This window comes from Hyla sarda, chromosome 8 (assembly GCF_029499605.1).
Source record: "Hyla sarda isolate aHylSar1 chromosome 8, aHylSar1.hap1, whole genome shotgun sequence".
Lineage (NCBI taxonomy): Eukaryota > Metazoa > Chordata > Amphibia > Anura > Hylidae > Hyla > Hyla sarda.
The window spans coordinates 26,231,180-26,252,458 of NC_079196.1; the positions used below are offsets into that span (position 1 = coordinate 26,231,180).

The 21,279-nt window shown below is 40.8% G+C and overlaps 1 protein-coding gene across 7 annotated transcripts in view; it reads right to left on the reverse strand.

The window, feature by feature from the left end:
- LRP1B (LDL receptor related protein 1B) overlaps positions 1–21,279 on the reverse strand; it is a 1,569,499-nt gene that overhangs the window by 572,839 nt on the left and 975,381 nt on the right. For all 7 annotated transcript variants that reach the window (XM_056534716.1, XM_056534714.1, XM_056534720.1 and 4 more), the window contains 3 exons: positions 18,725–18,970; positions 14,709–14,906; positions 10,974–11,178 (listed from right to left, as the gene is read on the reverse strand). In XM_056534716.1, the coding sequence (XP_056390691.1) occupies positions 10,974–11,178; positions 14,709–14,906; positions 18,725–18,970 (649 nt within the window). The remainder of the gene's footprint in view (positions 1–10,973; positions 11,179–14,708; positions 14,907–18,724; positions 18,971–21,279) is intronic.

The following is a 21,279-nucleotide window of genomic DNA, read 5'->3' on the forward strand; positions in this document are numbered from 1 at the left end:
GCACATAGATTCCCCCATGTAAGGCAGCACATAGTTAGAGCCCCCCTTTAGGCAGCACATAGAGCCCCCCTTTAGGCAGCACATAGATTCCCCCATATTAGGCAGCACATAGTTAGAGCCTCCCTTTAGACAGCACATAGATTCCCCCATATTAGGCAGCACATAGTTAGAGCCTCCCTTTAGGCAGCACATAGAGCCCCCTTTAGGCAGCACATATTTAGATCCCCCTTTAGGCAGCACATAGATTCCCCCATATTAGTAAGCACATAGTTAGAGCCCCCTTTGGGCAGCACTGGTTTTATTTCACAGCCAAAAAAGTTTTTTTTTATTTTTTATTTGAACAACTGTCACACCAAATGTGATTTGCACTAGTGTGACAATGAGCAAAAAAGGTTGCCAGCGGAGTTCCCCTTTTAACCCCTTAAGGACTCAGGGTTTTTCCGTTTTTGCACTTTCGTTTTTTCCTCCTTACCTTTTAAAAATCATAACCCTTTCAATTTTCCACCTAAAAATCCATATTATGGCTTATTTTTTGCGTCGCCAATTCTACTTTGCAGTGACATTAGTCATTTTACCCAAAAATGCACGGCGAAACGGAAAAAAAAATAATTGTGCGACAAAATCGAAAAAAAAACGCCATTTTGTAACTTTTGGGGGCTTTCGTTTCTACGCAGTGCATATTTCGGTAAAAATTACACCTTATCATTATTCTGTAGGTCCATACGGTTAAAATGATACCCTACTTATATAGGTTTGATTTTGTCGCACTTCTGGAAAAAATCATAACTACATGCAGGAAAATTTATACGTTTAAAAATGTCATCTTCTGACCCCTATAACTTTTTTATTTTTCCACGTACGGGGCGGTGTGAGGACTCATTTTTTGCGCCGTGATCTGAAGTTTTTATCGGTATGATTTTTGTTTTGATCGGACTTTTTGATCACTTTTTATTCATTTTTTAATGATATAAAAAGTGACCAAAATACGCTTTTTTGGACTTTGGAATTTTTTTGCGCGTACGCCATTGACCGTACGGCTTAATTAATGATATATTTTTATAGTTCGGACATTTACGCACGCGGCGATACCACATATGTTTATTTTTTATTTTTTTACACTGTTTTATTTTTTTTATGGGAAAAGGGGGGTGATTCAAACTTTTATTAGGGAAGGGGTTAAATGACCTTTATTAACACTTTTTTTTAACATTTTTTTTGCAGTGTTATAGGTCCCATAGGGACCTATAACACTGCACACACTGATCTCTAATGCTGATCACTGGCGTGCATTAACACGCCTGTGATCAGCATTATCGGCGCTTGACTGCTCCTGCCTGGATCTCAGGCACGGAGCAGTCATTCGTCGATCGGACACCGGGGAGGCAGGTAAGAGCCCTCCCGGTGTCCGATCAGCTGTTCGGGACGCCGCGATTTCACCGCGGCGGTCCCGAACAGCCCGACTGAGCAGCCGGGTCACTTTCACTTTCACTTTAGAAGCGGCGGTCAGCTTTGACCGCCGCTTCTAAAGGGTTAATACCGCACATCGCCGCGATCGGCGATGTGTGGTATTAGCCGCGGGTCCCGGCCGTTGATTAGCGCCGGGACCCACGCGATATGATGCGGGATCGCGGCGCGATCCCGCTTCATATCGCGGGAGCCGGCGCAGGACGTAAATATACGTCCTGCGTCGTTAAGGGGTTAAGCAGAGGTCCCCAACCAGCGTGCCTCCAGCAGTTGCAAGACACACGGACTGAACTTATAGCCCTTTTAATACTGTAGTTAGTTGCTTGAAGGAACTTAAGTTTTACACTGGAGTACCCCTTTTAACCAGCGGTTCCCTCCCAACCAGGGTGCTGCCAGCTGTTGCAAGACACACAGACTGATATTTGAGCCCTAAAAAGGGCTTTTTTGGGTGCTGTCCTTAAAGCAGATGTTACACTGGTGCTTTAGGAGTAAAGTGGACCCTGAATACACCACCTAGCAGCAACCTAACTATTGCTTTCCCTATACAGCAGAAGCAGCTTCTCTGTCCCTCCACTTTCTAAGCCTGCAGCATGCCGAATGAAGGTAAAATGGCATCCGTGCAGGAGGTTTTAGGGTCTGGAAGGGAGGGACTGCTGCTGATTGGCTGTAATGTGTCTGCTGACTCTAACTCAAAGGGTCAAAGTTTACCGCAATGTTAAAGTATAGGAGGTGAATCGAACTTCACATATGTTCTCCCGGCGATGCGAACGTGCTAAGTTCGCCGGGAACTGTTCGTGGCGAACAATTCACAACATCTCTACTCACGAGTAGAAGGAAAAATTGATTCAATAAAATTTTAGCAAATTTTGGATGCTAACTTGATGCTATCTGTGAAAAAGCTGAAGTTAAAGAGAGGATGGCTTCTACAAATGGATAATGATCCTAAACACACCTCGAAATCCACGGGGGATTACATCAAGAGGCGTAAATTGAAGGTTTTGCCATGGCCTTCACAATCTCCTGACCTCAACATAATTGAAAATCTATGGATAGACCTTAAAAGAGCAGTGAGTGAAAGACAGCCCCGAAAACTCAAAGAACTGGAAGACTTTTGTAAGGAAGAATGGGCAAAGATACTTCAAACAAGAATTGAAAGACTCTTGGCTGGCTACAAAAAGTGTCTACAAGCTGTGATACTTGCCAAAGGGGGAAGTGCATGCTATAAATTCTGCAGGGTGCCCAAACTTTTGCAGACACCATTATTTAGTTTTCTGTTATTTTGAAAGTGTAAATGATTTAAATAACATCTAACTTTTGTTGAAATATTATGAGAATGTCTAATCTGTAATTTGATGCCTTTTGGAGATTTTTCCATCTTTCCTTGGCTTCTTTATGCACATTAATACAAATTTTTACATTGGGTGCCCAAACTTTTGATCCCCACTGTATAGTCAAATAGAGTCACATAGTGTTCAGGACGTATGTGGTGTTTCAAAAGTGCAACAGCCTGTTTTTGAGTCCACTTAAAATAGCAGGTGTCACGGTTCGGCTGGCAGGAGGTGGATCCTCTGTGCCAGAGAGGGATTGGCGTGGACCGTGCTAGTGGACCGGTTCTAAGTTACTACTGGTATTCACCAGAGCCCGCCGCAAAGCGGGATGGTCTTGCAGCGGCGGTAGTAACCAGGTCGTATCCACTAGCAACGGCTCAACCTCTCTGACTGCTGAAGATAGGCGCGGTACAAGGGAGTAGACAAGAGCAAGGTCGGACGTAGCAGAAGGTCGGGGCAGGCAGCAAGGATCGTAGTCAGGGGCAACGGCAGGAGGTCTGGAACACAGGCTAGGAACACACAAGGAAACGCTTTCACTGGCACAATGGCAACAAGATCCGGCGAGGGAGTGCAGGGGAAGTGAGGTATACATAGGGAGTGCACAGGTGAACACACTAATTAGACCAACTGCGCCAATCAGTGGCGCAGTGGCCCTTTAAATCGCAGAGACCCGGCGCGCGCGCGCCCTAGGGAGCGGGGCCGCGTGCACCGGGACAGGACCGACGGAGAGCGAGTCAGGTACGGGAGCCGGGGTGCGCATCGCGAGCGGGCGCCACCCGCATCGCGAATCGCATCCCGGCTGGGGGCGGTATCGCAGCGCACCCGGTCAGTAGATCTGACCGGGGCGCTGCAGTAGCGAAGATGTTGCGAGCGCTCCGGGGAGGAGCGGGGACCCGGAGCGCTCGGCGTAACAGCAGGTCTGTACCAAACAGGGTCACTAGGTGACTCAGTTTGACCATAGAAGTGAATGGGGTCTGCTGCTCCCTTTAACAGTCTACGTTAGCATACCGTGATTGACATGATGCCACAGATATGATTAACGGGGCATGAACGTGGTGTAAAGTGAGTCTGAATTCACCATCTGTGGCTGGACTGGTCAACTATCTGAAGTGTAAATTGTTAGTAGGGAAGCCCATTCCAAACTGTACATTCTCTGGTCATGTTCATATGTTTGAACATGGCAAGGATGTCTGCCCAGAAAACACAGACAGACATTCTGTACATTTAAATCTACCGGGGAGTGCTAGGACCACTTAGAAATACACACTCTCATATACGGCTATGAGCAAAGTCCGCAGAAAGAATAGACTTTCTGCGGACATATGTACAATGCAGCAGAATCCCATTGAAATCAGGAAAATTTACAAGCGGAAAATTCTAGCTTGGCCCATCACTTCCTATGAACAGCCCCTACCTTTGCATGCTATCTGGTTGAATGGAAAAATGGAGTTAACTAGATATTTCTAGAAAGGAAGGGAACCTACAATCAATTTTATCTGGTGTGAAAAATAAGGTTTTTGCATAGGAAAGGAAAAAAAATAAAGTATTTAAGATACAGCATGACTTCTTTGTAGGTATCTGGAAAAAAAATAGGTAAATAGAATATTAAGATATAAACTATTCATGACAGGGACAGTCACTGGCACTCCGTTCTTCTTGTTCCAGCAGGTAAATCATAATACACAACCCTATGCAGCGTATGTATTAATAATACAAGCACCGGGGGCGGGAGTTTATTTCTTTATATGTCTTTGAGCTATTGTTGGGATCTACAATAAATGGAACAAAATGATGCGTGTCAGAATTCCCGGAAGCAGCTTCTCTATTCTCCTACCGAATACAATATATCATGCGTGTAATAATGGGACTTTTAATATGCATCATATACTTTTTTGCTCTAGGTTTTGAACGTATCAAATGAGGACAGGTTCACATCATATGAATAATAGTTGTAAGGCTCAAAATAGAAAAAATAACATATGATGTGCTTCTCTCTGTGGTTTAATCCTAGGTAGAGTAACCATTTGTGTCAATGCCACATTTATCTATTTATGGCACAAATTATACAGAGATTATTATTAATAATTTTATTTATTTATTTTATCCTACTGACTTAAATTTGCATGCTCAGATCCTAGGGTAGCAGTTGTCACGACCTGTCAAGGGATTTGCAAAGGAAGTAATCCTATATCTGCATCGAATCCTGGACCTACGAGTGTTTTTCTTTGTACAGGTTTCTGGATAGGTCATGAAAATCACTGCCTAGAGCTCACCCCCCCCCCCCCCCTTCCCCTCCCCACGAGGTTTCAGTTTCTACGCTACTTATACCTGTTGAATTTCGACTGATATTGCATTTGTATTCCATGTTTGCATACCTCTGATTTTGATTTCTGTTTATTCATGTTTATTCTAAATAAAAATTATTCTAATAAAAAAAAAAAAAAAAAAAAAAAGAAAATCACTGCCCAGAAACTGAAAATAAAAAACTACAAATGATCATGAAGCCGGTTCTTAAAACCTGTAACTAGTATCATTCAAGACAGTGGGATCCATTGGGACCCGGTAGTGTCAGTTGTGTTTCAACCCATTTTGAGTCCGTTCAGCACAAAAAAAAGGCCTGAATGAACCCAGAATGGGACGGAGCACAACAGCAGTGTAAGCTTAGCCTAATAGAGAATCGTAACGCCATGATCTACAGGCTGAGCCACAGTCACTTTCATGGGGCTGGGCTGCAGTACCTGGTACAAGAAGGGATCTATGGTCTATGGCTTGAATAGGGTTGAACTGTAAATTCACTTGGACAAGGCTAAATTGCAATACTATACACAAATTGTGAACAAGTATGGCACTATGGTACAACTGCAATACTAGTCACAACCTACAAACAAGAAAGGCACTATGGTATATCGACATGTAGCCCCCATTTGCGGTGCTCTACTCTGTTCTGATAAGTACTGGATTAAGGATTAAGATTTTTAAATAGAAGTAATTTACAAACCTGTTTAACTTTTTGGCACCTGTTGATTTAAAATAATAATAATAATAATTTCACCAGTGTACCCTCTTAACATTTGTATTAGGCACAGCTTGAGCCTTACAGACTCTGTATACATTCAAAGGTCTGGTGCAAGAGTACCTGGTCAAGCAAATTAGGAAAGAAATGGCGCACACAGTACTGCATTGCCACTCACTGTAAAGTGCATTTACCAAGCAGGTTAGGGGTCCGCCTGACCCGGCAAATGCACTGTAGTGAGCGGTGATGCATATAGTTGTGTTGCTGCTCTTGTGATATTGGTGACTACATCTGTAGCTACCTAAGTTCATATGAATGAGGCTCTCGATTGCAATATTAGGCATAGCCTATAGACAAGAATCAGGCTGTTTCTTGGGGGGGGGGGAGGCAATTTTTTTCTCTTATCTAAAACATTCCCCTTTTGGGCTTACTTTATGATTCTCTTAGTTACACTGGGACACCAGTAACCTGGCGTATAAGATGTGATTAATAAACATGCCATCTCCCAATCCGTTTCTCCGCTGAAGCCGAACTCACAATAGTGATAAATTCAACTTCTGTAAAGCAAACTAAAGTTCCATTAAAATCAACTGAGCCATTGAGCAGCATTATCAAAATGATTTTCTTCAAACAGGGAATATCTAAAATGTTAGACTGAAAAGGTCAAGTACCACTTAATGTAAATGTCAGACAGAATGAGGAGATGTAATAACTCCTGTTCCTTATAGAGCATTAGGATGATGATGACCTCAGCTGGAAGAACCGGAGTGTTATTAGGACCTGGGGTGGGGAGACTGAAAATTAAGCAACGATAAGGATCTATTGTTACCGCATCTGCTCCAGATTTCGGCTTCATTTTACTGTGGAATCTGAATGCAGTCACTTTTGTTCTGACAATAATGGCTTTTATGTGTAATTAAATATGTTTCAGTAGAAAACCAATGATAGGGCATTTTATATGGAAATATATGGAAATAAGAAGACTAATGTTTGGGACCATCTTAGGTAATCTCAAGTGTGCAATGATATCACAGAATTGCTTAGATAACATTATCCATAAATACTTTGATATTATAAAAACTATTTGTGCGCTGATTAAGTCCTTTAAGAGGTTGTATAAGGAGGGTAATTACCTTTTTTCTATAGAAAATGCCGAATAAGGTATAAATATGCCATAAGGGGGTGGATCCAATATTTGGTAGAACCCACTTTAGGAGCAAAAGCAGTGAGACTATAGGAAGTGGCTCATTTATCACATGATTGATCCATCATTTGGCCATTGCAGGGGAAATAAATGGCTCAACACACTTACACCAGCAATAACAGATCATTGCGGGGTGTTTTTATTGGGCATTGCGTTGGGTTGTGTTCGTTCAGCAATCCCTATAAAACATATTAGTATTATTGTAACTTCTCCTTTTAAAGCTTGGAAATAGAATACAACAGTATTGGATCCTTAGGTAAGAGCATTAATCCATTTTTTTACATAAAAAGACTTCCAGTCATCTCATCTTCTGCTCATCTGGATTTTTAAACGGCTATTCTAGTTTAGGCCAAAATGTAAATAGTGCTGGAGTTGTCCCTGCTGGTCCCACTGCAGCTCCTGTTTCCTGCCCTATCAGTCCCCTGCCACTCATCTCTTCTTTTTGCTTTCAAGAAGAGAACATCTGATCAGGACTTGCCTGTTTAGCAAATCAAAAGATGTAGCGGTGTCTCATCTTGGCCAGTGATTGGCTGAGTGGGCAAGAAAAATAAGGAAGGGAAAGGGGACTAAAGCAGAGAAAACAGAGACTGTAGTGGGAACAGCAGAGGACCAGTAGGTAAGTATAGCCCCAGTACTATTTCCTATTTTGGCTCACACTGGTATATCTCTGAGGAGGAAGAAGCAATACCTCAAGCTTGACATAGCAAAAGCCTGCATGGATCTAAAACAAAACCGCTGTCAGTAATTGTCTCAACATTATAATTAGATATGAGCTAATCAAATCTGGTGAATCCGAATTCATCACAAATTTCATGAAAAATTTGATTCGTAACAAATGCGAATATAGCCGCGATTCTATTGCGCGTATCAGTTCATTAAACTCCATTTCGTGCGGTCCAGGCTCCAGGGCATCAAAAATGGAAGATCCACACATGAGGACATGGGACAAGGAATCCTGGGAAGGCGGGAACAAGGGTAGGCAGGATGACCCTGAATCACATGCAGGATCAGCAGCCAGTCACCCCTGTGATGTCACAACCCTATATAATCAGCAGCCATAATGCAGCCAGTCACTTTATCCTTACACTGCAGAGAGATAGATGGGGACAGACAGCCCTGTGTGTTACAAAGAAAAGCTTTTTCCAGCAGCGATTTACCTCCTTTCTGTTGGACAGAGAGCAGTTTGTCACAGAAAAGCATTCTTACTGCAGCAATTCACCTTCCAGTCACTGTCTACAGCGTTCTATTGTAGAGAGGATCAGAAAGCAGTTTGTTGCACAGAAGGACAGCAGTTATTCAGCACAAGACAAATCCTGCCTAGAAGCATTGATCGGGAAGGGAGTGAGATTGAGAAAATGCAATTTTAGCTGTAGTACACAGCGACTGTGTGCTGCAGCACTAGTGTCTACTGCTGGTGTTGTGCACAAAAACTTTTTTAAAGCGTACTGTAGCGAATGTTTCATACCCTTGCATACCACATAAGTACATCTAAGTGTTGTACCATTTTGTTCCTGATAAAGTTTCAAGGGCCTAGATACTGTGAAAGGACGGCAAAAAGTACTCACCGGCTGGTGTACACATACTTTTTTAAGCATACTGTAGCGCATTTTTCTGCCCTCATGAGTGCATACCACATACGTACATCTAAGTGTTGTACCATTTTGTTCCATGGAGAGCCAAAAGTACACACCTGTTGCTGTTCTAGACAAATACTGTTTTAAGTGTAGTGAAGCGTATTGTACTCCCCTCATAAACAGTCCTATAGAAAGGAGCCAGCACAGGATGATCACCAGTGAGGTGCATGTAATCCACCCATTTGCCAAATATCGTGTTTCATCCATACTCCACTTTTAGGAAACAGCACCATTCACCAGGTCCAGTTAAGCTGCAGACTTTTTATTGCATCAGAGCATATACAAGTGTGATGTTTTGGCCAACAAGCTTGTAAAAGGCTTGTTGGCCGAAACATTGCGCTTGTATATGCTCTGATGCAATGAAAAGTCAGCAACTAAACCGGACCTGGTGAATGGTGCTGTTTCGTAAAAGTGGAGTACTCCCCTCATATACGCACTAAGTATGTCAGGCAGAGAAGTGCCAGGATGTGCACAGAGGAGTGGCAGTGGCCTTAAATTCATCAGGCGCAGGCAGAGGTCGCAGCAGACTAGGGGCGAGTGGCAGCGAGAGGCCTGATTTCCCGGTTTCAGCTAGCCATTGTGTTTCGACCAGCAACTCATTTGCCGCCATTGATTGGTTAACACAGTCATCCACTTCATCACAAGTGACATCTGATACCCCCAGTCATCGGTGGGTTCCTCAGACACAACCCTCAGTTGGCATGGCCAGGGAGCAGTCCCTGTCCTCCCATTGCCTTTGTCCTATGCTGTTCCCTCTCCTAGAGAAGTATATTATGCTGTGGGTTCAGCTCCACTATTCAGTGAGGATGATCTAATAGAGGACAGTCAGCAGCTACTGCCCTGCCAAGAAGTGGAGGAGACATCCGCTGCTTCCTCCGCTAGGTGGGCAAGTAGTGATGAGGAGAGTGATGTGGGAGGTGGTGTTGCCAGTGTTCAGGGTCCTGAAGCAGACACTGTTGAGGAACCTGAGGAGGACATCAGTGACGTGCAATCACTTTTTGATGATGATGTAGACGATTGCAATTGGGAGCCGGGTGCAGAAGGGGCTTCATCATCATCAGGAGAAGAGGGTTGCAGGTTGCCTGTGAGGCAGCAGCTGAGCCAGCAAGGTGATAGCATGGTTGGCAGTCAGCATGGTGGCAGAAGTGGAAATTCCGGAGCCAAAAGTGCCCAGTGGAGACCACCTGCTTCGCGGCGGCCTACCTTCCCGGGAGGTAGTGGAACAGGGGTTCCTGGAGACGATGGCAATAGCAGTCAATTAGAGACGTCATATTACCTGAGGAATTATCACAAGAATCCAATGAAACAGCTTGGAGCGATAACAATAACTGATTAAATGAAACATTCGCACTTTCGCAGTCAGGGGGTGCTGAGAGGCAGGGGCTGGAACAGGTGGTAGATCACCTCGCGATGGACCGCAAGCTCAATGGCCACAAACGTTTAATGGTAATATAGAATTTTTACCTTCAAGAACATGCAGTTATTGGCCATCCCGTATGAGTGTAGACCCGTCCACATGTGGCACAGTAGTATAAGAACCCGGCCCATATAGTGTAGTAGCATACAGCATACAAGTAGCTCCTTGGTGTGAGGTTACTTCACTGTGTGTCTAAAGATTGGATACAATATAACCTTGGAATGTATAGGGGACATCCTGGTATGTTTGGTTGTTATTATATGAATAAAGCATTGGAGATTTAAAAAGGATGAAAAGAAGGCTCCCATATACCAAAGAGCTGTGTGTGTGTGTGTGTCACAATGAGATGGGATTCCTTGTTTGGGGATTAAGAAAAAATATTACTCTGACACCACTTCATAAGACAACATCCTCTTATTGAAATTATAGAAGTTCTTTAAAAAAATTGAAACTTGTCCACATCTACAGTAGTAGTTATTCCAGTTTTCTAACTTGGATAATGGATATGAAAATTTAAGTAAAAATAGGGTGCTACTTAACCGTTACAAGCATTGCATAGCTTAGAGAATGTTTATTTGTGCATGCTGATTTTTTGAAAACCTAAAAGTGAAAATGAGATCCAATTTACAGGACTGTGGCCTTCATGCAGGATTATGCCATGTGCAAATCCCTTGACAGGTCATGTCAACTGCTGCCCTAAGATCTGAGCATGCAAATGGAGTACCGAAGAAGCGTGCACGTAAAACTGGATTTATCATTGGACACAAGGTTACACTTTGAGGTGTGGTGACCTGCAGGATAAACAAAATATGCAATTCAAGCTGGAGGGAAACTAAGTGTATACATACAACTATGTTAGTAGGCATTCACCTCCCTAAATGCAATTAATAAAAAGCAAGTAATATTGATTTACCCATATCTTGGATCCAAAGCGATGGCTCTGGGGTGTTCCATTCCACCGGCTATCAATGTCGATCTCATTTTGCCATCTAATTTAGCCACTTCGATTTGATCCAAATTACTATCTATCCAATACATGTTCCCAGCTATCCAGTCTATTGCTAAGCCCTCAGGTGTGGCCAGACCATGCTGAATAACTACTTCAATTCCACTTACACCTGTGAAACAAGAAGAGAAACCTTTTAGCATCATCTAGTTAGCAGAGGAATATGCATACATTTTAAAGCCACTATAATCATGGCGGTCGGTTGTGTTCAATTGTTGTAGAAATTATTAGTAATTAGGATAAAAGGGGATTTGAAGTACTGTAAACAGATACTGTATAGTTCATATTGCATCATCAATATGCTGATATCAGTCAATTTAAAACTATAAAAAAAGTCAATCCAGCATTGTTTTTTTTCCTCATTATGGATGTACATTTTGTGCCGCATGCTGAATAGCGCACTGCTGATTGTTTTGTATTGTGTTGTTAAAACCTTAAATAAAAGTTTACCCTCTGAAAGCTTTATAAATGTATCTTGTTGAATCTACTCCCTCTTATTTTCTGCATTTAACCCCATCTTGATCCAGCTGTCATAACCTTTTATGTTGAATTCAATGTTGCTTCTTATTTTATATCAACTGGTGTCAGAAAGTTATACAGATTTATAAATTACTTCTATTTAATAATCTTAATCCTTCCAGTACTTATCAGCTGCTGTATGCTCCAGAGGAAGTTGTGTACTACTTTCCAGTGTGACCACAGTGCTCTCTGCTGCCACCTCTGTCCATTTCAGGAACTGTGCGGAGCAGGAGAGAATTGTTAAAGGATTTGCTATTTGCTTCTGCTCCGGGCAGTTCCTGACATGGACAGCGGTGGCAGCAGAGAGCATTGTGGTCAGACTGGAAAGAACTACACAACTTCCTGTGGAGCATAAAGCAGCTGATAAGTATTGAGAGGATTAAGATTTCTAAATAAAAGTAATTTACAAATCTGTATAACTCTCTGGCACCAGTAAAAACATTTTATCCTTTAAAGTAACCCTTTAATGGGGACCTATAGCCAACCTCCAAAAATGAGATTGCATTATTAATAAATAACTCAGAGTACCCTGATCAAGCACCATTTACAGTTTCATGATGCGCCCTTCCGATCCCAAGATTTGTGAATTTATAGCTTGACAATGAAGGAAATAGTCAGAAGGGCAAGGACTTCATTTTATATAGCACAATAGGCGTGGTGGTGGTTTAACTCATGCATTTTTGTTTATTTCTCCTTTCATCTGCTGTAAGTGTGAACAGTTATGAGTATTTTGCTAAAAAAAAAAATTTAGATCATTTGGATTATGTTTTATTAGTTTTGTATAATAGTTTATTTTTTAACAAAACTATTTATTCTTGTGCAACCAAATTCTAAGAAAATCCATAATAATTGGGGAACAAATTAATTGCTAAAGACGAGCAGTACGAAACACATGGCCGTTGGGCTTAGAGACTAAAAAGAGGTTTCAGAAAGTAAAAGAAATGTGGTATGAATAATAAGAGGGGGTTTGTGTAGACCGTGTGAGCTGCATAGAACTATTCTGTAGGTGGGGACTCAGTTTTATTAAATGTAAAAAAAAAAATCACAGGCTTTTAATCTCTGCATTATCCAGTGTATGAAATACGGGAATATAAATTACCATTAGTGATCCTGAGATATGGATCTTTGAAGAGACAGAATTAGCAAGAAATATATGTTTTTTTTATTCAACTTAAAATTAGAAAAATCATGTGTCTGAAAGATAATTTACACTTTAAAAGGGGAAAAAATAATTGACTTGTGTTTTGAAGAGCTTAATTCATATTTATGGCTTATTCCTAGTTTTAACCGGATTTTACAAAGCACATCTGCACAGAATGTAACCTTATAAAGGTTTTGCTTGGCTTATTTTTGCAGTAATTGTGTCTTTGAGTCACATCTAGAACTACAGAGAATTGAGACTTCTTAAAAGTAGAAATCAGGACACTCAACCCAAACTTCAAAAATTAGCACTGCCCCCCCATGTCATCTGGGCTCCTCCAGAAACAGAGTGTGTCGACCTCGCACAAAGTGGCGGCCAATACGCATGCTCCATGCTTCTCTATGGGATAGCCAGCGATACACATCCCGTTCCTGGGGAGAGCTAGGTTGCCATGCAGGATATCACAATAATGATATTTTTCATATGACGGCTTGTACAATTGTACTTTGTAATGACCTCACTCATTTTACCATAAAAAGTATGGCAAAACCCCCAAAAATATATTATTTCAATTTATTTGTGTGGGAAAATTGAAAAGAAAATCGCAATTTTGCTAATTTTGGAGGGCTTCATTTTCACGCTGTACACTTTATGGTAAAATCACATGTTTTCTTTAATCTGTGGGTCAATACGATTAAAATGATATGTATGTTTAGATTATTTTCTATTATTGTACTGCTGTTAAAAAAATATGTTTAAAATTTTCCCCATTTTGACCACCTATAACTTTAATTTTATGTGACTTTTTAATTGCTTTTTATCAAATTTGAACTTTTTTTTTCCCATTTACACCGTTCACCGTACAGGATCATTATCATGATATTTTGATGGTTTGGACATTTGCACACATGCCAATACCAAATATGTTTATGCATTTTTTTTTAAATATATTTATTAATATTTTTTTTTATATTTCTTATAACCCTTTCTAGGGTAAAGTGAGATTTAAATTTTTATTGGCGGGATTTAGTTATTGCACTTTTTATGTCCCCATGTTCCCGATCATTAGATTGCAAATACTATTCAGTGCTATGTATAAGCATAGGACTGATCAGTATTATCGGCAATCTTCTTCTCTAGTCTGCTCAAAGGCAGACCAGAGAAGAAAACCCTGAGTGAGCAATGGAGGCAGGAGAGTGGACCTCCATTCGCCATCTTGGTTGATGGGATCCCAGCAGTCGTGCCGCGGCCGATCCGATCAGCCATTAGAATGCCCACTTTGCCGCAGATGCCATGATCAGTACTGATCTCGGCATCTGAGGGGTTAATGGCGTACATCAGTGCGATCGTTGATGTCCTCAATTACCGGCAAGTCCCTGGCTGTTGATGACAGTCGGGACCTGCCGTGCATGAATCGAGTGCAGCTCCTGTCCTCGCTTCATGTATAGGACGTAAATGTTTGTCCTGGTGCATTAAGTACAACGACATCATGACATACATTTAAATCCTATGACAATAATGGGTTAAAGACTATATTCAATTTTCCAATTCATATTTTCATTGATCTAAAGCTTTCTTATTGAGTATACAGCACCTATGCAGACTTATGTGTCCTCCTGTTACAGACAACTTACCTACGTTCCGAGAATATTGATCCTTCCAACTCCATATAAATGCCTTTGGATTTAAAATGGGATGCCCTATAGACATCAGCAGGTGTAATATGTAGGTGTCCCGACACTTGTATGCATATAGTGCTCTTATAGAGCAAAAGACATACATGATTTCATGTGGGGATTGCTTATATAATAACAAGAAACATTCTACATATGATATACTATATTAATGTATATTTTATTATATTCTTGTTTAGAACCTCTATGAACAGCCCAATACAAATGCAGCACCCTCAATCATTTCTTGGGTCAATATACAGTGCAGTAATGACACCAATGGATATTAGAGAGTTGTTTTAATGTTACCTGATGTCTCCGATAATCGACCTCTATATATTTTATCTTCCACCACATCAGTCCAGTAAAGCAAACTCTGATTAAAATGGAAATCCAATGCAATAGTGTTTCTTAAACCAGGCACTAATAGGCTGTAATCCCTTTTATGAAGGTCGATCCGTCTTATCTCATGACGGATGGAAAAAATGATGAAAGCCTCAAACATATCTGAAATAAAATTAAGCGCATTATTAGTAATAAGTTCATTAAGGCTGGAGATAATGACTACGGGATGGAAATGGTAATTTGGATGCTGGCTGCATGTAATAATTACAGAGATGGGTCATAGCAGGAGATATAAGAAGAACACATAGTTCATGGGATATATCAGCAAGATATTTTAATGTGAGAAAAAGATATAGATTGGAATGACCTGACTTGTTGGCTCCATCTTTGGTATCCAGCATGTGTCAGTAATAAGGTTTTAGCTAGAGGGGTATATAGGCAGAATACCCACTTGGTGCCTCTGGAAGCCCATAGGTCCCTCTTTTTATATAAAATCCCAGTATTCTAAATGACACATGGTAATTGGGATCCCTCTTACGTCTCTTTGTCAGCCGCTCTTCCATTGGGTTGAGAGCTGAAATTCTTGAAGGTCACAAAGTATAGCATCTATATTAAACTTCTTCTAAAGCAGTGTTCTCCAAACTTGCCTGGACAGACCACTATTTTAAAGGGTTACTCCGCTACCCAGCATCCGGAACATTGTGCGGACTTCCGTGTTCACGCCTGCCCCCTCGTGACATCACGCCCCGTCATGTGATGTTGTGCCCCCTTCCCATAGACTTTCATTGAGGGGGCAGGCCATGACATCACAAGGGGGCAGGCATGAACATGGAAGCCTGCACACAGCGTTTGGAACTCAATGTTCCGGAGGCTGGGGTGGAGTAACCCTTTGAGGGTTTATATCCAGCTTTTTTTAGTCTTACTTCTTCTCCAATTTAGTTAAGGACTCATCGCATTAACAGGTTAGTTGATCAGGAGGGTTTGACCGCTGAGACCCCTGTGATGTCCTGAATGGGACCCTGTACTCGTGTGTGCTGCAGATGGTACGGACTTCATTCATTCTCTATGGGAACACCGAAGAGTGCTGTACTTGGGGTATCTCTGGCACTTCTATAGAAATTAATGGAGTGTGTGCCATCTGCAGCATGGGAACCAGGAGCTAGGTCCCATTCAGGAGATTGAGGGGGGGGGGGGTCCAGTGGTCAAACCGTCCCAACAATCAACAATCATTCCCTATCCCATGGAAATAGAAGTAGTTTTTTTTTACTGGACCACCCCATATGGGAATAGCCTAGCCCACCAGGTATTAAGATAAGGCCAGTAATTGAGGAGTAATGTTAAAGGGGTTGTCCAGTGAAAACTGCTTTCCTAAGACACATGCCCAGGCTTCCTCTGTTTATTATAAAACAAATATATATATAACCTATGCTCACCCAGTGACTTCGAGATCACAGTCACTGCTCACAGTGTGTCAGCTGCACTTCACTTCTTGCTCCTGGGGCCCAGGGCATCAAATTGCCATTTACTGGCTGCCACAGTGTCCCGTCTGAGCCAGTGATTGGCTGAGCAGGAATAAGAAGTATCGATCATGGCTTTGGTCTCCACCATGTTCCTCTTCCTGGTCCTGGGCCCCATTAGGTGGCCAGTGATCGGCTGAGTGGGAATAAGACATATTGATCATGGCCCTGCTCTCCACCGTATTCCTCTTCCTGGTCTTAGGGCCCAATATGTGGCCAGTGATCAGCTGAGCCGCAACATAACATCCTGAGCCCCAGGACCAGGTAGAGAAGTTCAGCCGACACTGGAAGCAGTGATATCAAAGGCACCGGGAAAGCGCAAGAGGTAAGTATAGTTGTTTTTTTTTTTGGTAAAGCAGGCAGCCTAGGTATGTTTTTAGCAATACAGTTTTTGCTAGACAACCCCGGGGATCAGGATGGTGCAGAATACATTTGTATGAAGAAAGTTCTGAAAGTTCTGCAATGTAAAGTTTTTTTTTTCTTTTTTTTTTGTGAAGGGGTTACTATTTCGAAATTGAATATCCCACATATACAATGAAGATGTGTATTTCAGCCTTCATTGTCTTTTCTGTAGGCACTATGATTCATGAATAGGAAATTCACCCTATGTTTTCCTCATCTCTTCTTGTAAAGCGAGCTGTTCCAATCCTTTGCTCTTATGGGACTCAAGCTGTTTGCCTTCGGAGCAAAACTCTTTGTTTTCTTAAAAAATACACAAACTCTAAAGAAGAACTTTGATGGTTATTTCACCTCTGAGATGAATCGCTTTCACCTTAGTGTGGTGGTGAAATGACTCAGTAGCTGGTGGGAGGAAAAGTTGATTCGATTATCCCTTCTGCAGATATAATTGATTATAAATGATAAATGTGTCTGTAGACATGACTCACGCAGGATGATCTTGTATATACAGAGATAATAAGTGTGTCTGCTTCTCAAACCATTCTTCTATAGCAAAGACCAGAAATTTAAGTGAACCTTTTAAGTACAAACCCTGACAAATATGATGGGTCCCCATAGACTTTAGTAAAAAGTCAAATCGAGAACAGGTTGATTCTCTAATGTTGAGAACCTTCCCCAGATAATGTTGAGATAGAGAAGGATCGGCCATGTTGGTCACACCATCTACCTAGGTGTAAGTCATGTGTTCTCCCCCTTCAATTGTTAAAAGGCACATGTTCTACATAAATAGCTAAGTTGCTTAGATCTAAGTAAGTTTGGTCTGCACTGGAGTGAGTTTGCACAGAAAACTGTGGAATTGTGCAAACTCAAATTTTCAACAAATTTAAATTGCCTCATTTGATGAATCAGCAAACACTACAAAAGTCCAAGCACATTTGAATTCATTCTAAAAAGTTTTCCAAAAATAACTTAAAGGGGCATTCCAGGATTCTTTTTTTTTATTTGACTATGCTACAGGGGCTGTAAAGTTAATGTAGTTCATAATATAGTGTCTGTACCTGTGTTTGATGGTTTTCTCACAATTCTTATGTGATTTTCACCCCAATATTTATTTTTAACAGCATACAAAACAACTTTTGTCTCAGAATTTTCCCAGGTTGCAATGCAGCCGAGACCTGACTCATTAGTCAGCTGATGACAGGGAGCCTGTAAGCTTCAATGGGGGGAGGGATCAATCTGCAACTAATGCAACAGCTGTAGGCACCCTGATTGAAAACCACAGGTCTTTTGAATGGATGCAGCTCATTTATGTTTCAAGGGTGGGGTGGCTGATGTGTGGGAGGGAGGAAAATGGAATAATGGGATTTGCAGTCAAAAACTGAAAAGTCAAACAGGAAATACCAGTTCACAAAAAGCTAGCAACAGTGTTATGGTAATCTCACAACATAGCCATTTAGGCCCAAGACAAGCGCAGGTCCTTCCTAAGAATGTCCATTACTGTCTGCCAGGTGCATACTAAAATAACCTTATGGTGGATAACCCCTATAAGTGAAAAAGCCACCAATTGTTTGTGTAATTCACTTATTGAGCAAAATATTTGCCAAAATTTGCCACCAAAACTCAAGGGTTAAATTTATAATGAATTCCCTCTTGTGTCTTATTTACAGCAGGCACACACAGAATATTCTAAGACTGTAGCATATTCAAAGGCAGACTTTAGCATCAAATTTTAAGCATTTAGCATCAATTTTCTTTTATACCCCTGTGTTACAATGCATCTTGTTTTCGGTAAGGTCTTAGAGAAGGTACTGCTGGAGTTTTTAAATATTTTTTATTTTTTTATAAGACTTAATATAGAAACATCTAGATTTTGGAAGACAAAAAGGCCCTCGCTGTGCAGAGAACTTCAGTGTGGCCCCATTTACGCTGGATGTCCGAGAGCACTGTTGTATAGGGGAAACAGTGAAGATGGTGCAGTGAGACAATTTATTCATATATAAAACTATATTCTAAATTTGGAAATTAATTTGTGCTTAATGGCTCACAATGTCATGTTTCACCTACCAACATTGCTGCATGTTTCTCCATCAGGATTTAATGTCCAGCCCTCATAACATGAACATTTGACAACATATTTGTGTTGCTCACACACTTGACTGCATCTTAGATGCTTCGTGCAATAATCCACAATGTCACACGTCTTGTTATCAACACTCAGATACATTCCCTGGGGGCAGGAGCAAACAATTCCTCTTCCGGGAGCAACGCTGCACTGGTGACTGCAGCCGCCATTATTCAAATAACATTTATCTGAGAACAGAAAAAAGATAAATAAAAAACATTCATTAAAAAAATACCCAAAACTACTGTAGTCTGAAGAACCGGACAGCAAATAAAGTTGCATATTTTGTCAATCATAAGATTTAAAGTTATTTACAATATTTTCTTATTTTTCCTTTAATGGGTCCATTTATCAATACTATATATGTCTTTACTAATTAAAAATAAATTAATATTATTACTACTAATAATAATATCATAACATTATTATTATTGTTGTTATTATTATTATTATTATTATTATTAATCTTATTATTATTATTATTATTATTATTATTAGAGCAAATTTACAGAAAGGTCGGTTAAAGGAAATCAATTTGCAAAACATTCCAGAATCACATTTGAATTTCAATATGTAGATCATTCACGTTTTTGGTGTGTAGTCTTAAGATAACATTGGCCGATGGGCTCTGCACATGTTTACTGAGCCTTCAATCAGCTCAATACACCATACAGCCGGATCCCATGAATGATCACCGGATTGTTTGTGCAGCCCTTAGCTTCATTATTGTTTGTCTAACACCCTTTGTCTACACAAGGGCATATAACCTTTGGTGGGGGCTGCACAAAAGATGCGATTAGCTGATAAATAAGCTTTTTCTCAACCGTCGAATGATCACTGACACTTAAAGTGATAAACAGCCCATGTAAAAGGGCCTTTAGGCCTCATGCACATGGCCATATTATAGCTCCATATTGTATACAGCTGTAAAAGGCCAGTCAGAGAGGTGCATGGGGCTTTTATTATACCTCACAATTTAAAGGGAACCTTCATCATTTTCATGCTGCCTGACCCATGAGTCATTGGGGTGGTCCCAGCAGCTTTTCATCACTCAACTACTTTTGATTGATAGATCTCTCCCTATTAGGGTATAGATAGATCAATCATCAATCGATCAATCAAACCAGGTATAACAAGGATGAGTTATTGAGGACAGCCCTGATGAAGTATGGTTCATACAACATGAAAGTGATGACAGGTTCATATTACTGCTCATTAGATTTTAAGGCAGCAGTTAGTCTTTCTCAGATAAAAAGCAGTGAGCCTGTTCTGATGGAAACACCCGTGACAGAGAAAGGATTCCTGCCTTCTTACAATATAATGAGCAGAAATATGAACTCCTCCTCTTCACATCACTGGTTCTGTCCTGAGAAAACAGGAGGGGAGAGAGGAGCAGAGATGGGATATCTGTGTTAAGAGAGTGTAATGGGACATCACATATACAAGCCAGACAGCTCAGCTGATAATGAAAGACCCAGGAAGTCTGACTAATAACATTATATTAGTAAAGTGTTTTGTTATACTTTTTGGCACCATACACAGGTTGTTACTTTCACTGGAGAGCCCCTTATAATGGAATGTACAACTTCATTAAATCAAGGATCATCTGGTTTGTATTCACTGAAAGTTATTGTTTTTATTTAAAGGGCCATAAGGTCCTATTACAGCTTCATACAAGCGCAAACTTATGTGGAACCATAACACAGAACTGACAGAAGTCTATCAGTGCTGTCCATGACCCCTCAGAAGCTACAAATTGGAGATATTCAATGCTTCTGGGCCACGTAACACTATATTATTTAGAGGCACCATATGGCAGCATACAGAGTGTCTATGGCTCAGGGAATCCATGTGTCACTATATAAGTTGTTCTGTGAGGTGCATGAAACCTAAATTCAATGGGAACCATCAGCTGCTTTTTATTATTCTAACTTTAATCTTCTTTAGTTCTGACAGGTAAAAATTACCCATATCTCCAGAATAAAAAGGCCTTTTTACATGTCTATAAATGGGTTTAAAAATCAGGACCTTAAATTGTTACAAAAAAAGGAAAGAAAAAAGGCTAATTCAGGGAAGTGTTTTAGTGAAAAGGTTAGCTTCTGATGACAGTCTTTATTGCTAGTGACAGGCAGAATGCATGTAAAGTTAGAAAGGCCTTGTTTAAAGTACATGCGGGTTAGTGGAGGTGATTGATAATTTCCAATTGGAAAATTAGAGGTTAAGAGTGAGAACAAATCATATATTGAAGACATAAATAACTTTTTGTAAAGAGTCGATGAATGGAGGTGGGGGGTCATGAAACGCTGTACTGCAAGCTCCATAAAACTGAGATACTAAGCTAAGAACAACCTGACCGGATACACTGTTGACAAAAGCAGAAATACAAAACATTGCATGGACCTTACATGGATTCTTGGGGACATCTTGTTGTCTGCAGTTTAAGTATCTTTATACTAAAACTTTAGATAAACTTTAAATAAAAGTCAGCTGAACTAAC